Source organism: Equus asinus, chromosome 26, assembly GCF_041296235.1.
Source record: "Equus asinus isolate D_3611 breed Donkey chromosome 26, EquAss-T2T_v2, whole genome shotgun sequence".
NCBI lineage: Eukaryota > Metazoa > Chordata > Mammalia > Perissodactyla > Equidae > Equus > Equus asinus.
In genome coordinates this window covers 31,071,265-31,090,554 of record NC_091815.1, presented here as the reverse complement: position 1 = coordinate 31,090,554, position 19,290 = coordinate 31,071,265, and the positions used below count along the sequence as shown (strand labels likewise).

Here is a 19,290-nt window from a genome sequence, read left to right as displayed (position 1 = left end):
GGTGTGGCGGAAGCTCGTGTCAGCCCGTGTCACAGTCACACTCACACTGACTCACACACACCCACACCATCACCCCCCCCCACAGACCCATCCTCTGCCCTCCCCCACCCCCGATCTTTGCCACACATACGCCCATTCTCCTTTCCCAGGTTGGTGCCAAATGGTCTTTTCTGGTCACCCTTGGTGGATCCGGGCCTGTCCCAAGGGGCAGGACTTGCTGTGGGCTTTGGGGAGCCTGGACCATCTACCTCCCTCCCCAGTCTCGCCCCTTCCCATCAACCCTCAACAAATCTGACCCCACTCACCCCTCCCCTGCTTAGAACCTGCCATGGCTCCCCAGTGCCCTCGGAACAAAGCCCAGCTCCTCACCGTGGCCCAGGAGGTCCGGAAAAGTCGGGTCTGTCCTCCTCTGGGTCTCAGTCCAGCCTAAGTGCCCTGGCTGGGTCAGGTGTCCCCTCTGGGCTGCCCCTTCTGTCTCCCCCACTGAACTGTGAGCCCCGGGAGGGCAGGTCCAGGGCTGTCATGTCATCGATGGGTCCCCAGCACCACCCAGCACGGAGAAGGGGCTCAACGAAGTTTGTTGAACGAAGGAATGAATTAATTCTGTTTCAACTTGAATTGCACGTTCCTTTTCCCTGAGCTGTAGCTGCTTGTGTCCAGCAGTGGGCGCTCGGGCCCAGCAAATATTTCCCTCAGCGCTAAGGCACAGCGACAATTATAATATCGACAACTGCTCATTTCAGCCCTATTGCGTGCCAGGCCAGTGCTAAGTGCCCCACCCACCTGCTCTCTACGTCAACAGCTAGATGAGACCCAATGAAGACGGACGAGGAAAGCGAGGCTCAGAGAGGTTGTTTAATTTTCCCAAGTCACACAGCATCTAAGCAGCAGATAAGGTTCCAGCCCCAGCCTCTGTGGCTTCACAGCTCTTTGCTCTGTTCTTTGCCACGTTCCCCCAGAGAGACGGTGGTGGCCAGGTACTGATCCCCCTGAGGAGGGTGGGGCAGTGCTTGGAGAGGGGCCCTCCAGCCCCACAGCCCTCCCCACGCTCCCTGACGCCGACAGGGCCCGTGTGTTTCTGGGCAGATTCTTCAAAGCCTCAGATGCTGACCTGTAATTCTCACAGCAGCCCAGTGGTGTGGGCTGTTATCATCCCCGTCATACAGATGAGCAAATACAGGCTCAGGGACAATGGGGGACCTGCCCAAGGTCATGGAGATGGCAGAGACGTAATTTACCCTGCAGGAGGCCATGGCCAGGGCCGGACACAGAGGCCTTGAATGCCAGGACGAGGACATGGAACTCCTTCCTGAGAGGAGGAAGAAGTAACTAAAGGGTGGGGGTCTGGGGTGAGAAGGAGAGGAAAAGGTGGCCTTTGTAGGTCTGCATCAAAGTTCAGGGGAGCCCCGAGGACCTCAAGGTCTCAGAAGTTCTTTTTTTTTTTTTTTTTTTTTTGGTGAGGAAGATTGGCCCTGAGCTAACATCTGTTGCCAATCTTCCTCTTTTTTTTTTTCTCCCCAAAGCCCCAGTGCATAGTTGTGTATCCTAGTTGTAGCTCATTCTCAATCTTCTATGTGGGATGCCGCCACAGCATTGCTTGATGAGCGGTGCTAGGTCCACGCCCAGGATCCGAACTGGAGAACTCCAGGGCAGCTGAAGTGGAGAGCTGAACTGAACCACTCCGCCACAGGCCCCGCCCCTTGGAAGTTCTTATTTTAAAAAGAAGCTGAAGGACGCAGACTGAGGAAAAGGGAAGTAACAGGCAAACTGTGAAGCTATTGGCACAATCTAGGTCCCTTATGGAGGCTGGAAAAAGTGTCGTGGCGATATTGTCACGTGAAGAAAACAGCCCTTGGTGGGAATATGTATATAGAGTAATTCCATTTTGGTTAATTAAAGGCATGATTTCATCAAGCTCGCATTTACTGCCTGCTGACGACATGCCAGGAATCGTCTAAGAATTTCACACGAACTTTCGTCATTAATCTCCGTAACTATTATTCCCATTTTACAGGCAAAGAAGTTGCATGAAGCCCCAGGAGTGGCAAAGCGAGGTCGCAAACCTGGGTCTTGTGGCCTCAGAGCCCAAGCTCTCCATCTTTGCGTCCTGGGCCCACAGCCCCAAACTGGCTTTGTGCATGGCTCTCAATGTTCGCATCATTCTTCCACAGCGCCCCCAAAGAAACACTCGACAATTTCATTTATTATCTAGTCAGGTCCTAACAACTTGATAAGTATTTATGTCCTAACAACGTTAGTAGCCACTTGAAAAAATATATATATATAAGAAAAAGCGATATTTTTATTTCCTTCTTAAATAAGCGTTATTATTTACTAACAGGACGTGTGTGCCTGTTGGGCACTGCACAACTTCTCAATCCTTGGGGTCAGATCGAACACCGCCACCCTCATTTCCTGTTACGCACTGATTTTCGCGTGGGACTTGCTTTTTATTCCTGCAACCGGCGACCCCGCAGCGTCCCGAAGATATATGACGTCAGCGAGAGGCCCCCCCCCCCCGCGCGGGTTTTGGGGGGGACCCCCGAGGACTCCCTGAGCTGGCAGTTCACGCGGCGTCCGACAGATGTCGCTGTGTCTCCCTCAAAAATGTGAAAAATCTCTGGGTCCACAGTTGGGGACCCGCGGTGCAGGTGCTTTTAAATATGCGAACAGATACCCGTCAGAGGAGGTTTATGTGTGAAAGGAGGGTTATCACGGTTCACGAAGAGCTGAGCGAATATATGGAGAGAAGGAGAGTGGAGCCCCTAATTCACACCGCGTACACAGCTGGGCTCTAGCAGAACTCGGTGCCCAAGAGAAGCCGTGATGTGGAGAAGACCAGGATGCACGGAACGACCTTGAGTTGGGGATGCGGCGTAAGGAAGAAGTACGTCTTAAACAAAGCTTCAAAAACACAGACCATTAGGCAAAACGGTGAAATGGATTATATCAAAATCAAGAATTTCTGTTAACACATCACCATAGACAAAGACACCAGAGGATGGAAGAAGATCACGGCAAAGTCCTGAATGTAGGGAATATGAGATGAGAAATGGACACGGTGCTCATGCAAATCAGAGAAAAAGAAGGCAGGCACAACAGAAACACGGGCAAAAATGCCAGCAGGCCGTTTAGAAGAGGGATGCGTCAAAGGCTCCCTCGCCCGTGATTAGATGCTTGAAATCGTTAAAATTAGAGACACACAAGATAAAGTAACACTGAGCCACGGCTTTACACCTGTGAGGCTGGGGAAGTGAGAAAGCTGGGTCGTGCTATGAATATACCCATTTTCCAGATGAGAAACCTGAGGCGTGGTGGGGAGAAGTGCCGGGGGGTCTTGCCGAGCGCCCCCAGCTGGGAAGTGGCAGGACAGCAAGTAAACACAGTCTCTCTCAGATCCCAAAAACCCAGCCTCTTCACAGGCACGTCAGGCGGCTCTGGCAGCACCGTCCCTGCCATTCGCTCACACATTCATTCACTCATTTACGCTTCGATCAATGCACCCATCCATCAAACAGAGCGCCCACTGTCAGCGGATACAGTTGTGATCAAAATAGGCCCGGTTCCCACTGAGCACGTTAATCACACCAACAGCTGTTTAACGACAGCTGTTTGAGGACGACCTGCCAACTCTCTGGACGGTTGCGTGACTATTAAAAAGCACGAGCTGGGTCCCAAAGCTCTGACCTGGCATCATAAAGCCATTTGCGCAGTTTTCCTGAAATGTAAAAATAACACCAAGATGTTTACTTTGTAGATTCCACCTATTCCTGTCATTTATTATTATTATTATTATTATAAGTAGGGGCGCAGGAAAAAGAAATCTGGCAGAACCTACAGCAAAATGTTAGCAGGGGTCCTTTCCCGGCTGGGGGTGGATGGGGGCCTGTCAGCTTCAGCTCCGTGCTCCTGCATGACCAGCAGCTGGAGCTTAGTGGCTTCAAAGGGCAATGATTACTACGATGCAGGGGGTCACCGGGCGGCTCTTCTGCTGGTCTCCCCTGTGGCTGCAGTCAGCTGGTGATGGGCTGGGGCTGCTGGCCAGGATCCCTGGGTTGCTTCTCCTCCACGTGGCCCCTCTCCCTCCAAGTGGCCTTTCATTATTGGGTAGTGAAGCTGAGCTTCCTTCCAAAATGGCAGCCGGTTTCCAAGAGAGCAATATGGGGAGCTGCCAGGCCTGGTCATGACTAGCCCCAAATGGACACAGCATCACTTCCTCTGCGTTCTGTTGGTCAAAACAAGTCACAAGACCTTCCCAGGGTCAAGGAGAGGGGAGACAGGCTGCCTCCGTGGTGGGAGGAGGGGCATGCATGTACACGGAATCCATCCCTGGGGGCAGCCCAGCGCCGTGTCTTTCTCTCTGTGTTTTTGGGGCATCTGCACTGGGCCTTATGATGGGAAAGATATTCCTTAAATAAGAGTTCTGACCATAGGCCACAGCTGTGAGGTCATTCTAAAGAAAATTTTGGGACAGAACCTTCTGGAACCATGTTCACTTCTTCAACAACTTTTTTCATAGACAGTTGGTCACCAGAGGATATAATGGGGTAAAAAAAAGGCGGATTTGTTTAAAGAGAGTCTTCTGTTGATTCCACTCACCTGGAAGTCCCTGGTTGCTCCTTCCTGGGCCACTCTCTAACCAGATTATCGCATTTTATGATTCCCAGGGCATTCATTTTAAGTTTTACATAGAGAATGTAAGAAATCTGCTGACTGAAGCCAGAGGAAAAAATAGACCTGAATTTCTCCAGGGTTGGCAGACTGCTGAGACGAAGTGTGTTCCACCAGAGAAAGATGACGGGGGCTGAGTCCGTGCTCCCGGCCAGCGAGCACCTCGCCCGAGCGCAGCTCCCCCAGTTTGCAGCAGAAGCCGCGCCCGCGCGCGGACCAGGACTGGCAAGGGCTCCCGGGCTGACACTCAGCAGGCACTGTGGGACGTGTGACCAAGTCAGGGGCAGATGGTTTGTTACTTCAGTCTCTTATTTGAATTTTTACAGATATTTCAGATGGGTGGCGTTGGGCCATTTCTGTCACCGCGAATTTATTTTTTGCCCTCAGTCATTTCTCCAGCTACCACGTACTATTTTTAAATGTTCAGTGTGGTTTCATTTCAAATTTTATGGCTTCTGCGTGTCCCCCCACCCCCGTGTTTAATATTTATATCCAAACACATGCATATAGACAGAGCCTGCAGTGCAGAATGCTTTTTAAAAGCCTGAAAATAAAATAATCTATAGAGATATACAAGATCCAAATTCTTAAACTTAGCTTTAATTGGGGTGAGGGGTGAGAGGCAAGCAGATGCCAGACTGTGCCGGTCCTTGCGGGCTCGGCTAGGGGTTTATCCTGAGAACACCGGGGGCCTTGGAATTGCCTAGAACAGCGGAAGGGCACCATCGACCCTCCATCTTGCAAACCCTCCACCCTCCACCTCGGTGAGGGTGACCGTCGCTGGGCCCCACTTGGGGGGAACATGGGGAGACGGGAGGGCCCCTGCCTAGAGACGGATCTACAATTCAAGTGCATGCGGTGCATTCACGATGCGGGTGCGACTATCACGTCTGTCCAGTTCCAGAACATTTCTATCACCCCTCAAGAAACCTCACATCCATTAAGCTCGCTCCCCATTGGCCCTTCGCTCCAGCCCAGGCAGCCACTAATCTGCTTTCTCTCCACGGCTTTGCCGAATCTGGACATTTCATACAAACGGAATCCTACACTGTGTGGCCTTTTGTGTCCGGCTCCTTGCACTCAGCATGATGTTCTCAAGATTCATGCTGTGGCCTCTTTATGGCTGAGTTAATATTCCATTGTACGGGTGTAGCAGGTGTTTTAATCCAGTCGCCCGTTGACAGACGGGTGGGCTGTTTTCTGCCTTTTGGCTACAGTGAAAGGTGCTAAGGACGTTCATGTACCAGTTTTTGTTTCAATACTTGTGTTCACTCCTTTGGGATGTCCTCCTGGGAGTGGGTTTGTGTCTGTTGGGACTATACCTAGGAGAGGAAACGGTTTAGCCCCCGGAGGAGCCACCAAGCGGCTCTCACAGCAGCGGCGCCATTCCCACTCCCTCCAGCGATGGCCGGGGCTCCCATCTCTCCCCGGCTGCCTGCTTTTAAAGATTTTATTTTTTTCCTGTTTCTCCCCAAAGCCCCCAGGTACATAGTTGTATATTCTTTGTTGTGGGTCCTTCTAGTTGTGGCATGTGGGACGCTGCCTCAGCGTGGTTTGATGAGCGGTGCCATGTCCGCGCCCAGGATTCGAACCAACGAAACCCTCTGCCGCCTGCAGCGGAGCGCGCGAACTTAACCACTCGGCCACGGGGCCAGCCCGGCTGCCTGCTTTTAAAGTGCAGGCTGCAAAGCACGAGGCCCCCCGAACCCGGATGCTGCCCCTTCCTCGTCCCCAGCTGGGCGCTCACCTCAGCCCTCCTGGCACCCTGGGACGTCAGCTGCTTCCGCCCGTGTTCATTTCCAAATTCCTCCTGAGGGCTCCCCTCGGCCTTTGGGCCTCTATGTGGTTATGCTAACTCTGCATTTAGGCAGACCTGGGTTCAAATCCTGACTCCGTTGCTCACTGTGTGCCCCGGGGCGAGTGGCTTCACCTCTCTGTGCCTGTCTCCTCGTTTGTCACACGAAGTAGCTGTTGAATGCAGGGTGACGAGAGGACGTGGAGCGTGATCTGGCGCAAGAACCACGCGCCGATGTTCTGTCAGGCACGTCCTGAGCAGCCCCGTGGTGCTAGGGGCCACTGGAGCACTGAGAACACAGCTGTGAAGAAAGAAGGCCCTGCCCTCAGGGGCTGTCACTCTGGGGGGACACAGGCAGGGAGTACGACCAGCAAGAGATCCAGTCTGTTGGGAGCTGGCAGGGGTCCTGGAGGAGGGGCTGTGGCCATTTGCCTTCTCCAAACAGAGCCCTGAGGCCAGCAGGGAGACGTTCAAGTAGGTGAGCAAGAGTGAAATGGAAAGGGATAGAGCAAGTGGAAGGCTCTGAGGCAGACGTCTTCTGGAAGGTTCCAGAACATCAAGGAGCCGTGTAGGAGTCAGGCTTTTACTGAGTTTGGAACCACAGGAGGGCGATGAGCAGAGGAGGAGCCACAGGCTCAGTTTCCCCAGCTGTCAGGGGCAGAGCTGTGTGTGGGTGTGGGGCGATCTGTCACTCTGGCTGCCAAGCACCTGACATCCCCGGACAGGCGGGAGGCAGGTGCCCCCCCCCCGTGCTGTGGAGGTGGGGGAATCTCTCTGCGGGCTCCTGCTGGCCAGGGCTCAGGCCTGTGACCTAATCATGACCAGTGACAGGTGTCGGGGGGGGAGGTACATGGGGTAGGGGTGGGGGAGACAGCTTGAAAGTGACCAAGAGAAAGACAGAGACGGAGGAAGAACCTCAGATCCCGGCCGCCCGTAGTCTCACCTCCGTCCAGGGGGGCAGCTGCCGGGGTCCATTCTGGCCAGCAGGGGTGGGCGGCTTCTGAGACCCCTTCCTGGTTCTCCGGCCTCTCCTGCGCCACCATCCCTCACTCCAGCAGGCCCTCCTTGGGTGGTGGTGGGGTCTCAGGGCCCCCTCATTCATGCCCATGACTCCAGGGACTCCCGCATCCACTCCTACCCAGACCCCGAGACCCTTTGGCGGCCTCTAACATCATCACACATCATAGTATCCGCATTTGACCTCAGTGTCTCCCTCATTCCCACCTGTCACAACCCCTGTGCACCTTCCGTGTCCCCAGCTTGGGGACCCTCACCCACACTCTACCCAGGGTGGTGTCCTCCATCTCAGCATCCCTGTACTTTTTTTTTTTTTTTGAGGAAGATTAGCCCTGAGCTAACATCCGTGCCCATCTTCCTCTACTTTATACATGGGACGCCTGCCACAGCATGGCTTACCAAGTGGTGCCATGTCTGCACCCGGGATCCGAACCGGTGAACCCTGGGCCGCCAAAGCAGAAAGTGAGAACTTAACCACTGCGCCACCCGGATGGCCCAGAGCATCCCTGGATTTTAATGACCTGTTTCTATGGGCATCTCTTGGTCAAACTCCCTTTTGGAAGTTAGACGTTTTTTTGTTTAGCTAACTGCCCTTAGCCTCAGACCCTGACTCCTCTATGTGTCCCTATTGACTCCCTCAAAAGCACTGACTCACTGAGCTCTCACCCCAAGGGCCTCCCTCCCCTCACGGCCCTCTGTCCCCCGCCCCACCTCCACCACGTCCAACTGGTTATGGTTTTAGTTCTTGTTGTGGGTAAACTTTGATTTTCCTGTTGCTGACTTTTTTTGTTATGACAGTAAACTTTACCCAGATATTGATCCCTGTAACTTCCCGCATCCCTCGCAGCATCTCCTGACTCGGTTTCCATTCTCATTTAACACCTTTCTCCAATACCCACTTGGAAAAAGATCAAATGAGACTGGTCCCTCACACCACGGACGAGAATAAACACCAAAGAGGCCCGTGATCTGGAAGTCAGGCATCAAACCCTCCCAGCCCCCGAAGACACTGGAGGGCGCTCCCCTGAAACGCGCGCAGGGGAAGGCGCTCTTAACTCTGACACACACCAGAGGCGGCGGCTGTCACAAACAGAAACATCTGCATGGCAGAAACACCACCAGCAAAGTCTGAGGATAAAAGACAGACTGGAATATGGTACGCTGCGTGTTAGGTATTTTTACCACAATTATTTAAAAAAAAAGACAGACTGGGAGAGAATTATTTTCCACATTTATCACAAATACGGGGCTGTTAGCACCTCACTCACATGCTGCTCCAGCTGGTCCACACCCAGTCTAATCACCGAGAATCACACCAACCCCAAGCACTCTCTACTCACAGGGGATGGGACAGGAACGTATTCTCCACAGGGTCAGCGTCATAAAGACACAGAGGCTGAGGAAATGCTCCAGATCACAGGAGACCAAAGAGACAGGACACCGAAATGAGACGGAGTGCGTCACTGGGACCACTGGCACAGCCAGACGCAGGCGGCAGATTGAAATACAAGCGTGAGAGCCACGGGAAGCTTACACGGGGATGAGGGGTCACGACATGTGCTCTGCAACTTACTCTCAGACGGCCAGGAAACAAGTGTGTGTGTGTATACTTGTGCGTTCACACCCCCCCCCCCCCCATGCAGGCAAATGGAACAAAATGTTTCATAATAGGTGAATCTGGGCAAAGGGTATCTGGGTGTTCTTTGTACCTTTCTTGCAACTTTTTGTTGCTTTAAAGTTGTTCCCAAATAAAAAGTTAAAAAAAACCCCGTCAGTATTTGCTGAGGAACGCCAGCAGTGTGCAATCTGGACTGAGTCATCCTCAACACAGAAAGCCAAACAGCTGACAAACTAAATGCCAGCTACGGGCCTCTTTCAATAGGAAAAATTGCATCTCTGGGCTTAAAGTTAATTCCACGCATCTTGGGATCAACTGATAAATTTACTTTTGACTACAAATTTAAAGAAATTGACAAAAAGCTTCCTCTGAAAGGGTGGCCCGTATGGGTCTTAAAGGCCCTCTGTGGCGGGCAGTCTCCTGGAGGACCGCTGCTAGTGTCTCCGTCAAGGGGACGTGGGATGGACATCCCCACCCACTTGAATCTGGCCGGCCTTAGTGACGAGCTCGATGGACACCATGTGGGGAAGTGATCCACTGGGACTTCCGAGCCCAGGGCATGGGGTGCTGTGGCTTCCCCCTGGGCATCCGGGGCGCTCCCCCGTGGGCCCAGATGCCATGCTGTGAGAAGCCCAAGCCACATGGAGGCCCTGTGTGGGCACCCCAGTGATGGTTCCCAGCCAGCAACCTGCACCGACAGCCACGCGTGGGAGTGAGCCTCCTGGACAGCCAGCCAGGCCAGGCTTCAGACGACTCCTGCCCCAGATGCCACCTGACCACACACGCATAAGACTCAAGTGTGAACGGCACAGCCATGCCCCGCCAACCCACGGAACAGACAGACAGATTTCAAACGGCTAAAGCCAGTGACTTCTAGGGCTGTCTGCTACGCAGTAAAGGACCCGCCTGGCCCCTCTGAGCCCTGGGGACATCTTTCCTGGGGAGGGCCTTTGTTTACCAGGGGCCTTGGGCCACTCCAGGCAGTCTATACTGACACGTGATTTGTGTTGGGGACCCTGGGCCACACGGCACGGGCCAGTCTCTTTGGGGACTAAGGTCAGCCAGGTGGGCTGGGCAGTCAACAGGAGCAACCCCAGTTAAGACCCTGGACACCAAGGCTCGGGAGAGCTTCCCTGGTAGGCGACACTCTGTGTGTTGTCACCTGACGCCGCAGGGAGAAATCAGCACCGTCGGTGTGACTCCACTGGGAGAGACAACTGGAAGCTGGCGCCTGGTCTCCTGGCCCTCCCTATGTGCCTCTTCTCTTCCCTGACTTTAGTCTGTCCTTTACTGTAAGAAACCATAACCGTGAGTCTAACAGCTTTTCTGAGTTCTGTGGGTCCCTCTAGCAAATTACTGAACCTGAGGGCGTGCTTGGGGCTCCTGAACTGTTGCAGCAGGACGCCCCCAGGCTGCCTGGGGACGCTGCCGCTCCTGCCTGGGGAACCCCGCCCGCAGGTCTGAAGGCCTCAGAACACTTCTTTCTCAGGGGAAATAAACGGAATCGGCAACCTGGGCTTCCCGCCTGTTTTCCTAGGACCCTCGAGCCGCCAGCGCACATCCCACAGCTCACTTCCTGCAATGCCAACTGGCTTCAGAGAAAGGGACCCACCCAAGGAGCTCTCTGAACGCCCACAAAACATGAGGACCGTGATGGCCTGGCTTCTGCCCCCTCACTTCAACGAAGGGGGTCAGAGCACTCAATGGACTCCACCCTCCATGCGGCATCATCCGCCCACAGACAACACCCCAGGGCTGCTCTCCCGGAAAAGGTGGGTCCAGAAGAGCTCAGACTTGCAAACAGGCCCGTCGCCAGAAGCCGAGGCCAGGAGAGCGGCCTGCGTGAGATCCGACATTCCCCTCTGACGGAGAACCACGGGGAGTGGGGGGACGCCTCTGCTCTTCCTGGGCGGGTGGAAGTGTCTGCTTTGCGCGTGGCGCAAGGACCAAGGCCCGGCCTGCTCGACGGGTCTGCCCGGTAGACGTGCGCGGCCGAGGGGAGGTCGCGCGGAGCCGCCGCAGCAAGCACTTGCTGAGGGGGATGGGCAGAGGAAAGGAGGACCTTCTTCCAGCTTCCACGCCCACGCAGCCTCGCTGGGCCCACGCTCGGCCCCGTGTGCACCGCAGCCTGCTGACCAGGGTCCTCCGTCCTGGACGGCAGGGGAACCCCGCTCCAGAGCCCACGGTGATGGGCAGATGCACGGCTGCTTGTGCACGGCTGGTAGCCCCCCGCCCGGCCCGGCTCCAGGGCGCCCCAGGGAGATGGCAGACGAGGGGGTGGGGCTTTGTGGCCCCCCACCCTTCCCGTTCTCCTGATGAACGGGTCACCCCAATCCCAGCAGCGCCACAACCTGAGACAAGCTGACTTACAATAATGACTTTATTTTAACATTTAATTACAGACATAAAATAGCTGGGGAAGGGGGTGAGCCCCAGCCTAGCCCCGCTCCGGGGCTCCCAGGAGGGGGTGCAGGCGAGGCCTCCCTGATGACCCTCCTTCGGGGTCTTCCTATGGCGGGGCCCTATTGCTTTAGCGGGGGAGGGGCCATGCAAACAAGGGGGGCGGAGAAGCCCTGGCCCCGCCCCTCCCCGCCACCTCCCCCAGAATGCCCAGGCGGTGCCCCAGCCCTGCCTCTCCACCTCCTTCCTCTTTGTCCAGGGAGCAGACCCTCTGGCCAGCCCCCCACCCCCTCTGCAAACCTAAAGGGGAATAAATACAAACTTTACAAAGTAAAAGGGGTCCAGCGTGGCCCTGGGCTGGGCCTCACATCATCCCCAGCTGCAGCAGCGTGCTGGCGTAGGCCATGGGCTTGACGTCGGGATGAGGCTGCAAGCGGAGGCCACCGGGGTGGGGGGAGACAGAACGGGGCAGCCTCAGGGGGAGTCTCTGAGCAGACGCACCAGCCCTATCCCCCCAGAGCTGTCCTGTGCCCGGCCCCCGCCCTCCTGACAGCCCTCTCAGCTCCTCCACCCCAGGCCCAGGCCAGGAGAGCGGGGGACCCCGGGGGCTAACTCACCACTGCTGTGAACTGGTGGAACTGGGGCCGCAGGTCGGAGCCCCGGAGGTGGATGTAGGAGGCTTTATTCCCCATCTGGTCGCTGTGGGGACAGGGGACAGGGGCAAAGCAGCCAGTGAGGGGCCCGGTGGGGCTGGGGGATGAAGAAGGAAGGGGCAGGCAGAGAGGAGAGAGGGAGCGAGGAGAGAGAGGGAGAGCGAGCGAGAGGAGACTGAGGCTGGATGGCAGACAGGCCGAGAGAGGAGACAGACAGAGGGACAGAGCCCATGGGAGACACGGCAGAAAGAGAGACAGGGGATGTGGAGGGATGGAGAGTCAAGGACACAGAGGGACAGACAGAGACAGGAGGGGGAAAGAGGCCAGCAGGGGAACAGACAGGAGTCCAGACAAAAGGGGCCTGAGCAGGGGGGCTGAGGGGAAGGAGAGGGTGGAGGCGGGACAGGCCGGGGGAGCAGGAGGCAGGCAGCTGGGCCAGGAGGGCCTTCCTGATAGGACGGCGCGGCCCGACGGAGGCAGGACTCTTGCCAAGACCTGGACTCCAACCGGACCAGACCCTGGCTCTAACCACCAGGAAACATGGGGGATGAAGAAAGTGGTGACTGGCCTCTGAGGACGGAATTGGCCAGGTCTGGGGCACAGACAACTCGGCAGGACACGGGCCTCGTTTCTTCAAGCAAAAAATGCCAAGAGGGGTGGGAAACGGACCGGGAGATCAAAGGTAAGGAGACTGAAAACGCGGCCCTCGTGTGGGTCCAGAAATCACTGGAGAGACGTTTATGAGACATGAGGAAATGGAACTCCGGCTGGGTCCGGTGACCTCGCCCGAAGGTGTGACAGTGGTACCATGCTTATATACAGGAAAGAAGAGTGCTTCCTTTCAGAAACACCCGGAGCTATCAACGGACGGAGGAGATGCCACCTGGGGTTTGTGGGACGGGGGTGGTCACAGCTATGGAGCCGGTAGCCACTGGGTCTGGGTGACGGATATGTGGGCGTTCATTATACTCTTTTATGTACTCTTCTGTATCTTTGGAATTTTCTACCATAAAAAGTTAAAAAAGTGGGCTGGGAAGAGGCGTGGGTGGGGTGGGGTGGGGGGGCGCACCAGTAGTTGGGGGCAGAGAAGACGGTGACACAGCGGCCGCCATGCGCCACCTCGTAGCCCTCGGCCTTGACCTCGTGGCTGCGGATGATGTAGTCCAGGTGGTTCTCCTCCAGGAAGGCCTTGGTGACGTCGGGCCCAAACTGGCAGCTCACACCCCGCTTGCTGACCGAGCGCCCGTTCTGGGGAGACAGGGGGCTCAGAACGACGTCCACTCCCACCCACCCGCTCTGCCCACGGCCCACAGCCCACAGCCGCCACCATGGCCCCAGGGAGACTGACCTGCGGCTGTGGGTCCGACCAGAGCAGGTCACACATGGGACCTGGAGGGGAGCAGAGGGGAACGTTAGGGACTGGCCTGCCTGCCGGGGGTGGGTGCTCACAGGCCACCACCTGCCCAACGCACAGAGCAGCTGGGTGGGGGCTGGGCAGGGGACATCCACAGTGGAGGGGGCATGGGACACGTGGGCCAGGACTGAGCTGGCCACAGGCCTCTCCTCTGGATAGCGCCCCAGCCTCCCAATGCCTCCCCTCCAGACCCCCCTCAATCCATTATGGCCCCGAGGGGCCTGGCGAGGGAGCTGTCAACATCACAATTCAGATTGCGCCCCTCCTGCTCATAGCCTTTCCGGCTCCTCCGCCCCGGGAACCACGACCCAGCTCCTCCCTGGACCTGTGAGGAGCACAGGGTCTGCCTCGTCAAGCCCTTTAAAGCACTCCCCTGCTCACCCCAAAGCCACCGGCCTCCCGGATGCTCCCCCAGCGCTTGTCCCAGACACCCTTCTGTGAGGCAGGTGCCACCTCCTTCCATGTCAGCTCTCACGTGACCCCAGAGAGGCCCTCCTGACCCCAGTCACCTGAATCCGGGGGCTGCCGGTTCCGCTCGATCTTCCTGATGTCGTCCAGGGTGACGCCGTCTTCGCTGAACAAGCCCCCGTGCATGATCTGGGGTTCAGGGTGGGGACAGCCGTGAGAGGGGAGGCGCCGGCCAGACCCCATCCTCCCACCCACTTCCCCAGCACGTCTGCCTGCCCACATGTGGCCCCCACAGGCAGCAGGCGGGGGAGGGAGCCTGTGGGTCCCGGTGCGTCCTCACCAGCACTTTGCCATTGATGCACTGGGCCAGCGGCAGCCACTCAAACACCTCGCTGAAGAGCTCGTACATCTGGGCCGTGTACTTGGCCCTCACCTCGCCCTCGAAGCCGTAGATCTGGTTCATGTTGTCCGTCTCGTGGTTGCCTGGCCGACAGCAGGAAGGAAGAAACCTTAAAAGCCCCGCCCGGGTGCCCTCAGGCCCGGGGCCCAGGGAGGCCTGCCTGGCAGCCCGAAGCCAACAACACTCACATCAGCTCATCGGCCCCTCACAGAGCCCTGACAAGGTGCAGACACTGTTTTCCATCTGTTCTCAGGGGGAAAGACAGCCTGAGTGGCACACATGGGCACATGGCCACCAGGCCCAGGCCGTACAAAGCGCCACGGGAGTGGCTGAGGCCTGGGTTCAGCTCTGGCTTGGCCTCAAGGGACCTCGGGCACGTCTCTCGCCCCAGTGGGCCTCATGCCCCCTCTGGGAGGACCTGCCTGCCTTCCAGGCTGGAAGTACCAGGAGAGAGACGTCTTGACCCAACATGCGCCACCGCAGAGCCCCTGCTGCGTGCCGGCCCCACACTGCGCCTGCACCTTCCCACACGCTCCTCACTCCCTCGTCTCAGGGCGCCCGGGGCCTGGGGGAGACAGGAGGCTGCCGGGCCGTCTGCTGAGTCCCATGGTCTGACTCTCTGGCTGGGGTGAGCTCTTCACGGCCTCCTATGAGGCCCACAGCAGGTGCTCCAAGCATCTACCAGGTGCCAATACAGCGGCCTGGACTCCCTGAACGCGGCAGTCAGCCCGCAGGCCCCCGGGAGCCCCCACCCAGCCAGCGCCCTCGCCCCTCCTCCTGGGTCTCCCCCCTCCCAGCTGCAGCTCCCGCTCATCTCCCCAGCGGCCCTCACTCCCTCGTGAGCTCCTCCTCCCAGTACCATGCGTATGCCGAGGACCCCAAAACTGACAGCCCCCAGGCTCCTCATCCCCTGGCCACATCCGCTTGTCCCACCTCCCACCTGTCAGTGGCAGCCGCAGCCCTCCAGCTGCTCCAGCCAAAAACCCTGGGGTATGCCCTTTGACCCCTTCTTTCTCTCATGCCTGCAGCCAGCCCACACGGGTAAACACTCTGGGTTGTACCATGAAGAGAGCCCTAATCCAGCCACTGCTCCCATCCACATCCAGCTGCCACCACCAGTCTCTGTGCTCCCATCCTCAGCCCTTCATCAGTTCCCCATAGAGAGGCCTAAGGGATCCTGGTAACACCCGAGTCAGCCCCACCCTCCTCTGCTCAGAGCCCTGGCGTGACCAAAGTATTCATGAGGGCCCAGAGAGCGTCATTTGTGTGAGCCACTGTGCAGTGCACAACCTGCCTGACTGTACAGGGCAACCCTGTGCATGGTCTCAGTGAAGGGACAAGATAAACACGGCTGCCACTAGCATCCCTGCCTTACAGAGAACTGGCAGGCTCACAGAGGAGAAAGCGAGTGCTCTGCCCTGACCCCAGACCCTGCTGCCTCCCAGCTCACCTCGGAGTAGGTGGAAGTGATCTGGATACAGAAGCTTAAAGCCGAAAAGGGTGAGGATCACTTCTACGGAGAAGGAGCCGCGGTCCACGAAGTCGCCATTAAATATCTGCCCTGCTAAGGAAAACAAGCGGCCGGCTCCCTCCCCGGGCCCTCCACGCCTGCGGCTGCTGTCCGCACCTCCCCAGGAGCAGGCACGTCGCCAGGGCGCAGGGGGTCCGAGCTTTTGTCTCTTTCCTCGCTGTGTGGCTCTGGTCCAGCAGCCTGGCCTCTCTGAGCCTCCGAGCAGGATGCTACTGAGGTCCCCAAGCTCGCGTGTCTCTCAGGGAAACTCATGGTGGAGCGGCGACACCAGGTGGTCAGGCTGCTTCAGCTTCTCCCAAATAGAGGCCCAAAGCCACAGGGGAAATGGGACACGGACCCTCCCCCCAAACCCTGCACAGGCCTGGCGGCCCCACACAGGGGCCATTTATCAAGCGATTATCAGAAGAACGTCAGCAGATACTTGCAATGTGGCCACGGGGGCCGCCCAGCCCTTCACGAGGATTTACTCCTCTCAGTAACCTCCTGAGGAAGGCCCTATTCTTATCCCCATTTTGCAAACGAGGGATCTGAGGCACCGAGGGGGAAGGAACCTGCTGTGGCCACGCAGCCAGGACACGGCAAAGCCGAGAGGGCACCAGGTGTGCGCAGCCCCGGGTGCTGTTTGTATGTGATCCTGCAGCAGCCCAATCTCAAGAGGCAGACAAGCCAGGGCCCAGAGAGTCTGAGTCACCTGCCCAGGTAACACAGCATGTGGGGACTGGCCCTAGCCTGTCTGAGCCCACCCTGGAGCGCAAGGCCGGCCCGCGGCCCGGGCCCGGGTGGCTGCTCAGCTTCTCCCTGCACAGGCTGCTGCCTTCCCCTCTGGCAGAGGACCCGCAGACCCAGGGCAGGGCGGGCCGGGCATCTCCCGAGGAAGGATACGTAGGGGTTGGCCTCCGAGGGTAAACCGTTGAGCTCGAATATGTTGAGGAGGTCGTAGAACTGGCCGTGGGTGTCCCCGCACACTGTAATCTTCTCTGTCTGAAAGAAAAGAGGCCACCGGAGAGGGAGGGGCCGAGAGAGAGACGTGGGGAGGGGACAGCGGGGAGGGCAGGGGCAAGAGGCCACACGGCAGACCGAGGGGGACCATGCAGAAGACACAGGCAGGGGACACGAGATGGAGAGAGTGGGACAGAGACCGAGAGGCCAGAGAGAAGGACATCCAGGGGGAGACACAGGTGGGCAGAGGGAAGGCAGACCAAGCCAGGTGGGTCTGTGAGTTTCTGAGCTCCGTGGCCCCCCGGCCAGGAGCCCCCCGCCCGGCTCCCACCGCCCCAGAGCGCGCACCTCTTTGAGCGTGGTCTCCACCAGCGTGCTCAGCTTAGACAGGACCTCTTTGACCTGCACCAGAATCTGCAGGGGAGCACAGGGCAGGCCGTGAGCGGGCCGGCTGGAGGGCCTGCTGCCCACCCTGCCCCGACCAGGAGACGCTGCTGGGCCGAGGGTGCAGGACAGGCAGGGAGAGGGGAGGAAGGGGCGGGGCGCCCGGACAGGTGGGTGCTGGCCGGGGCCAGAGGTGGTCCCCAAACTGTGACCCAAGTGGCCTCTGTGGCATTTAAGCATCAGGATTATTTCATGTGAAAATCGAGAATCTCGGTTTCTTTGAAAATAATCAGCATGATGAAGAAACCTGCGGATGAATCCCGCTGTGGAACGTTTTATAAAACAACAGGCCTGGACACGTCTGAGTGTCAGTGTCGTGAAAGAGTCTCCCCCGGAAGGCATGAGACTGTTCTGGATGGAAAGAGAGAAAAAGGCAGGTCACACGCAATATTTGAGCCTTCAGTGGATTCTGGATTTCAAAAAAGAGCTCAAAAGGATGTTTTGGGGGAAGTTAAAATATTCGTCTGGAAACGTAGGTAATATTAATTTTTACTAATTGAAGATTAAAGACGACCTTGACAACATCACATACATCTGACAACGTTTCCAGATTTTGTGGACAGCCTGCGGACTTCGTGCATTTGTCGGTGTTCCTGTATGAAGCTACATTTCTACGGTGCAACGACTGAATCAGTCACGCAGGAGAATGGCCCTCTTATTATCTGCATTTTGCAAATGAGGACCCCGAGGCACCGAGAGGTGAGGTCATGAGCCACGGTCACGGAGCCGGGAAGTGGCAAGGCCAGGAGGGTGTGGGCAGCGCTGGCTGCCGTATGTCTGTGACTGCACAGCCCCATCTCCCCACGAAGAGATACAGGATCCAGGGTTAGGAGACAGAGGTTATGATGCAACCCAGTCTCAAATGGTTCAGGAAAAAAGAAAAAGAACGTAAACATACACGCATATATGCAGAAAGACCGATAAAATAAATGTGTCAAAATTTCAACCATTGGGGCATCTGGGGGAAGAATGTGTGGATGTTAACTGTACTCTTCTTTTGACTATTCTGAGGGTTTGACAATTTTCAAAATGAACAGTTGGGGAAAAAAAGGTGTTGAGATAGTAGAAGCTGTCCACTTCTGGTCAGAATGCAGAAAGACAAGTCTGATGCTGTCGCCCTAGTGATGAAAACAGGCCAAAAGCCCAACAAATTGAACTAAAAAACCCATCTGAGAGCCGAGGAGGAAAGACACCGCAATCAACCAAACTGTCGCCCGCGCCAGGCCCCTCCCTGGTGAAGAGACCGTGCCTGCGTTCATCCTGGCCTGAGGCCCGCCACTGAAGGGGAGGGGAAGCCAGCGGGACGTCCCTGCTGGGCGGCCTGACGGATGAGAGTCCCCAGGAGCCCGCGCCACAGAATGCCTCCGCCCGCACCTGCCGCGCCTGCCAACGCTCTCACTCCATCACGGGCTGGGCGCAAGGCGGCACAGGGGAGGGAGCCCTCCCGAGGCACAAAGGTGGGAGCAAGACTGGAGAGCAGAGAGCTCGCCAGCAACCCAAAAGTCCGGCAGCAGGGTGGAAAATCAGAGCACCAAAATCACAGTTCCAAAAGCTGGAGACTTGACAACACAAAGACATCCCTGGGATGCCGCCAGGGTGCCGACCCCACGCCCTGCTGAAGGGGGCATCCCGATGCCCCTCTGAAAACACTGGAGACCAGGGGTGACCTAAGGCCCACAAAAACGGCCTGAACCGTAGATTAGGCTGACGGAGCCCTCACAGCAGCAGCCTGACAGCAGGCTCCCGCTACCTCCTGCAGAAAGTTGTTTATCTCCGTCTCTACTGTCCTTTCACACAAAATGCCTGGCATATGATAAAAACTGAGACCCACGAAGAACGGACAACAGAGGGAGATCCAGGCATGACCCACACGGTGGCACTACAGAGACTTTAAAATAACGACAAACACGTTCAAAGATCCCCTGGGGAAGATAGACAGCATGCCTGAACATATGGGGCAGAGATGATAGCTATTTAAAAAAATAACCATGGAAATGCCA

At 57.0% G+C, this 19,290-nt stretch overlaps 1 protein-coding gene across 1 annotated transcript in view; it reads right to left on the bottom strand.

The window, feature by feature from the left end:
• Positions 1-11,463: 11,463 nt before the first annotated feature.
• Positions 11,464-19,290, bottom strand: part of PPP5C (protein phosphatase 5 catalytic subunit) — a 22,255-nt gene continuing 14,428 nt past the window's right edge. The window contains exons 5-13 of the mRNA XM_044759084.2: positions 17,195-17,260; positions 16,790-16,888; positions 15,827-15,932; positions 14,317-14,459; positions 14,078-14,165; positions 13,503-13,543; positions 13,224-13,402; positions 12,119-12,200; positions 11,464-11,928 (exon numbers count right to left, since the gene is read on the bottom strand). Coding sequence (XP_044615019.1) covers positions 11,866-11,928; positions 12,119-12,200; positions 13,224-13,402; positions 13,503-13,543; positions 14,078-14,165; positions 14,317-14,459; positions 15,827-15,932; positions 16,790-16,888; positions 17,195-17,260 — 867 coding nt within the window. The 3' untranslated portion in view covers positions 11,464-11,865. The remainder of the gene's footprint in view (positions 11,929-12,118; positions 12,201-13,223; positions 13,403-13,502; positions 13,544-14,077; positions 14,166-14,316; positions 14,460-15,826; positions 15,933-16,789; positions 16,889-17,194; positions 17,261-19,290) is intronic.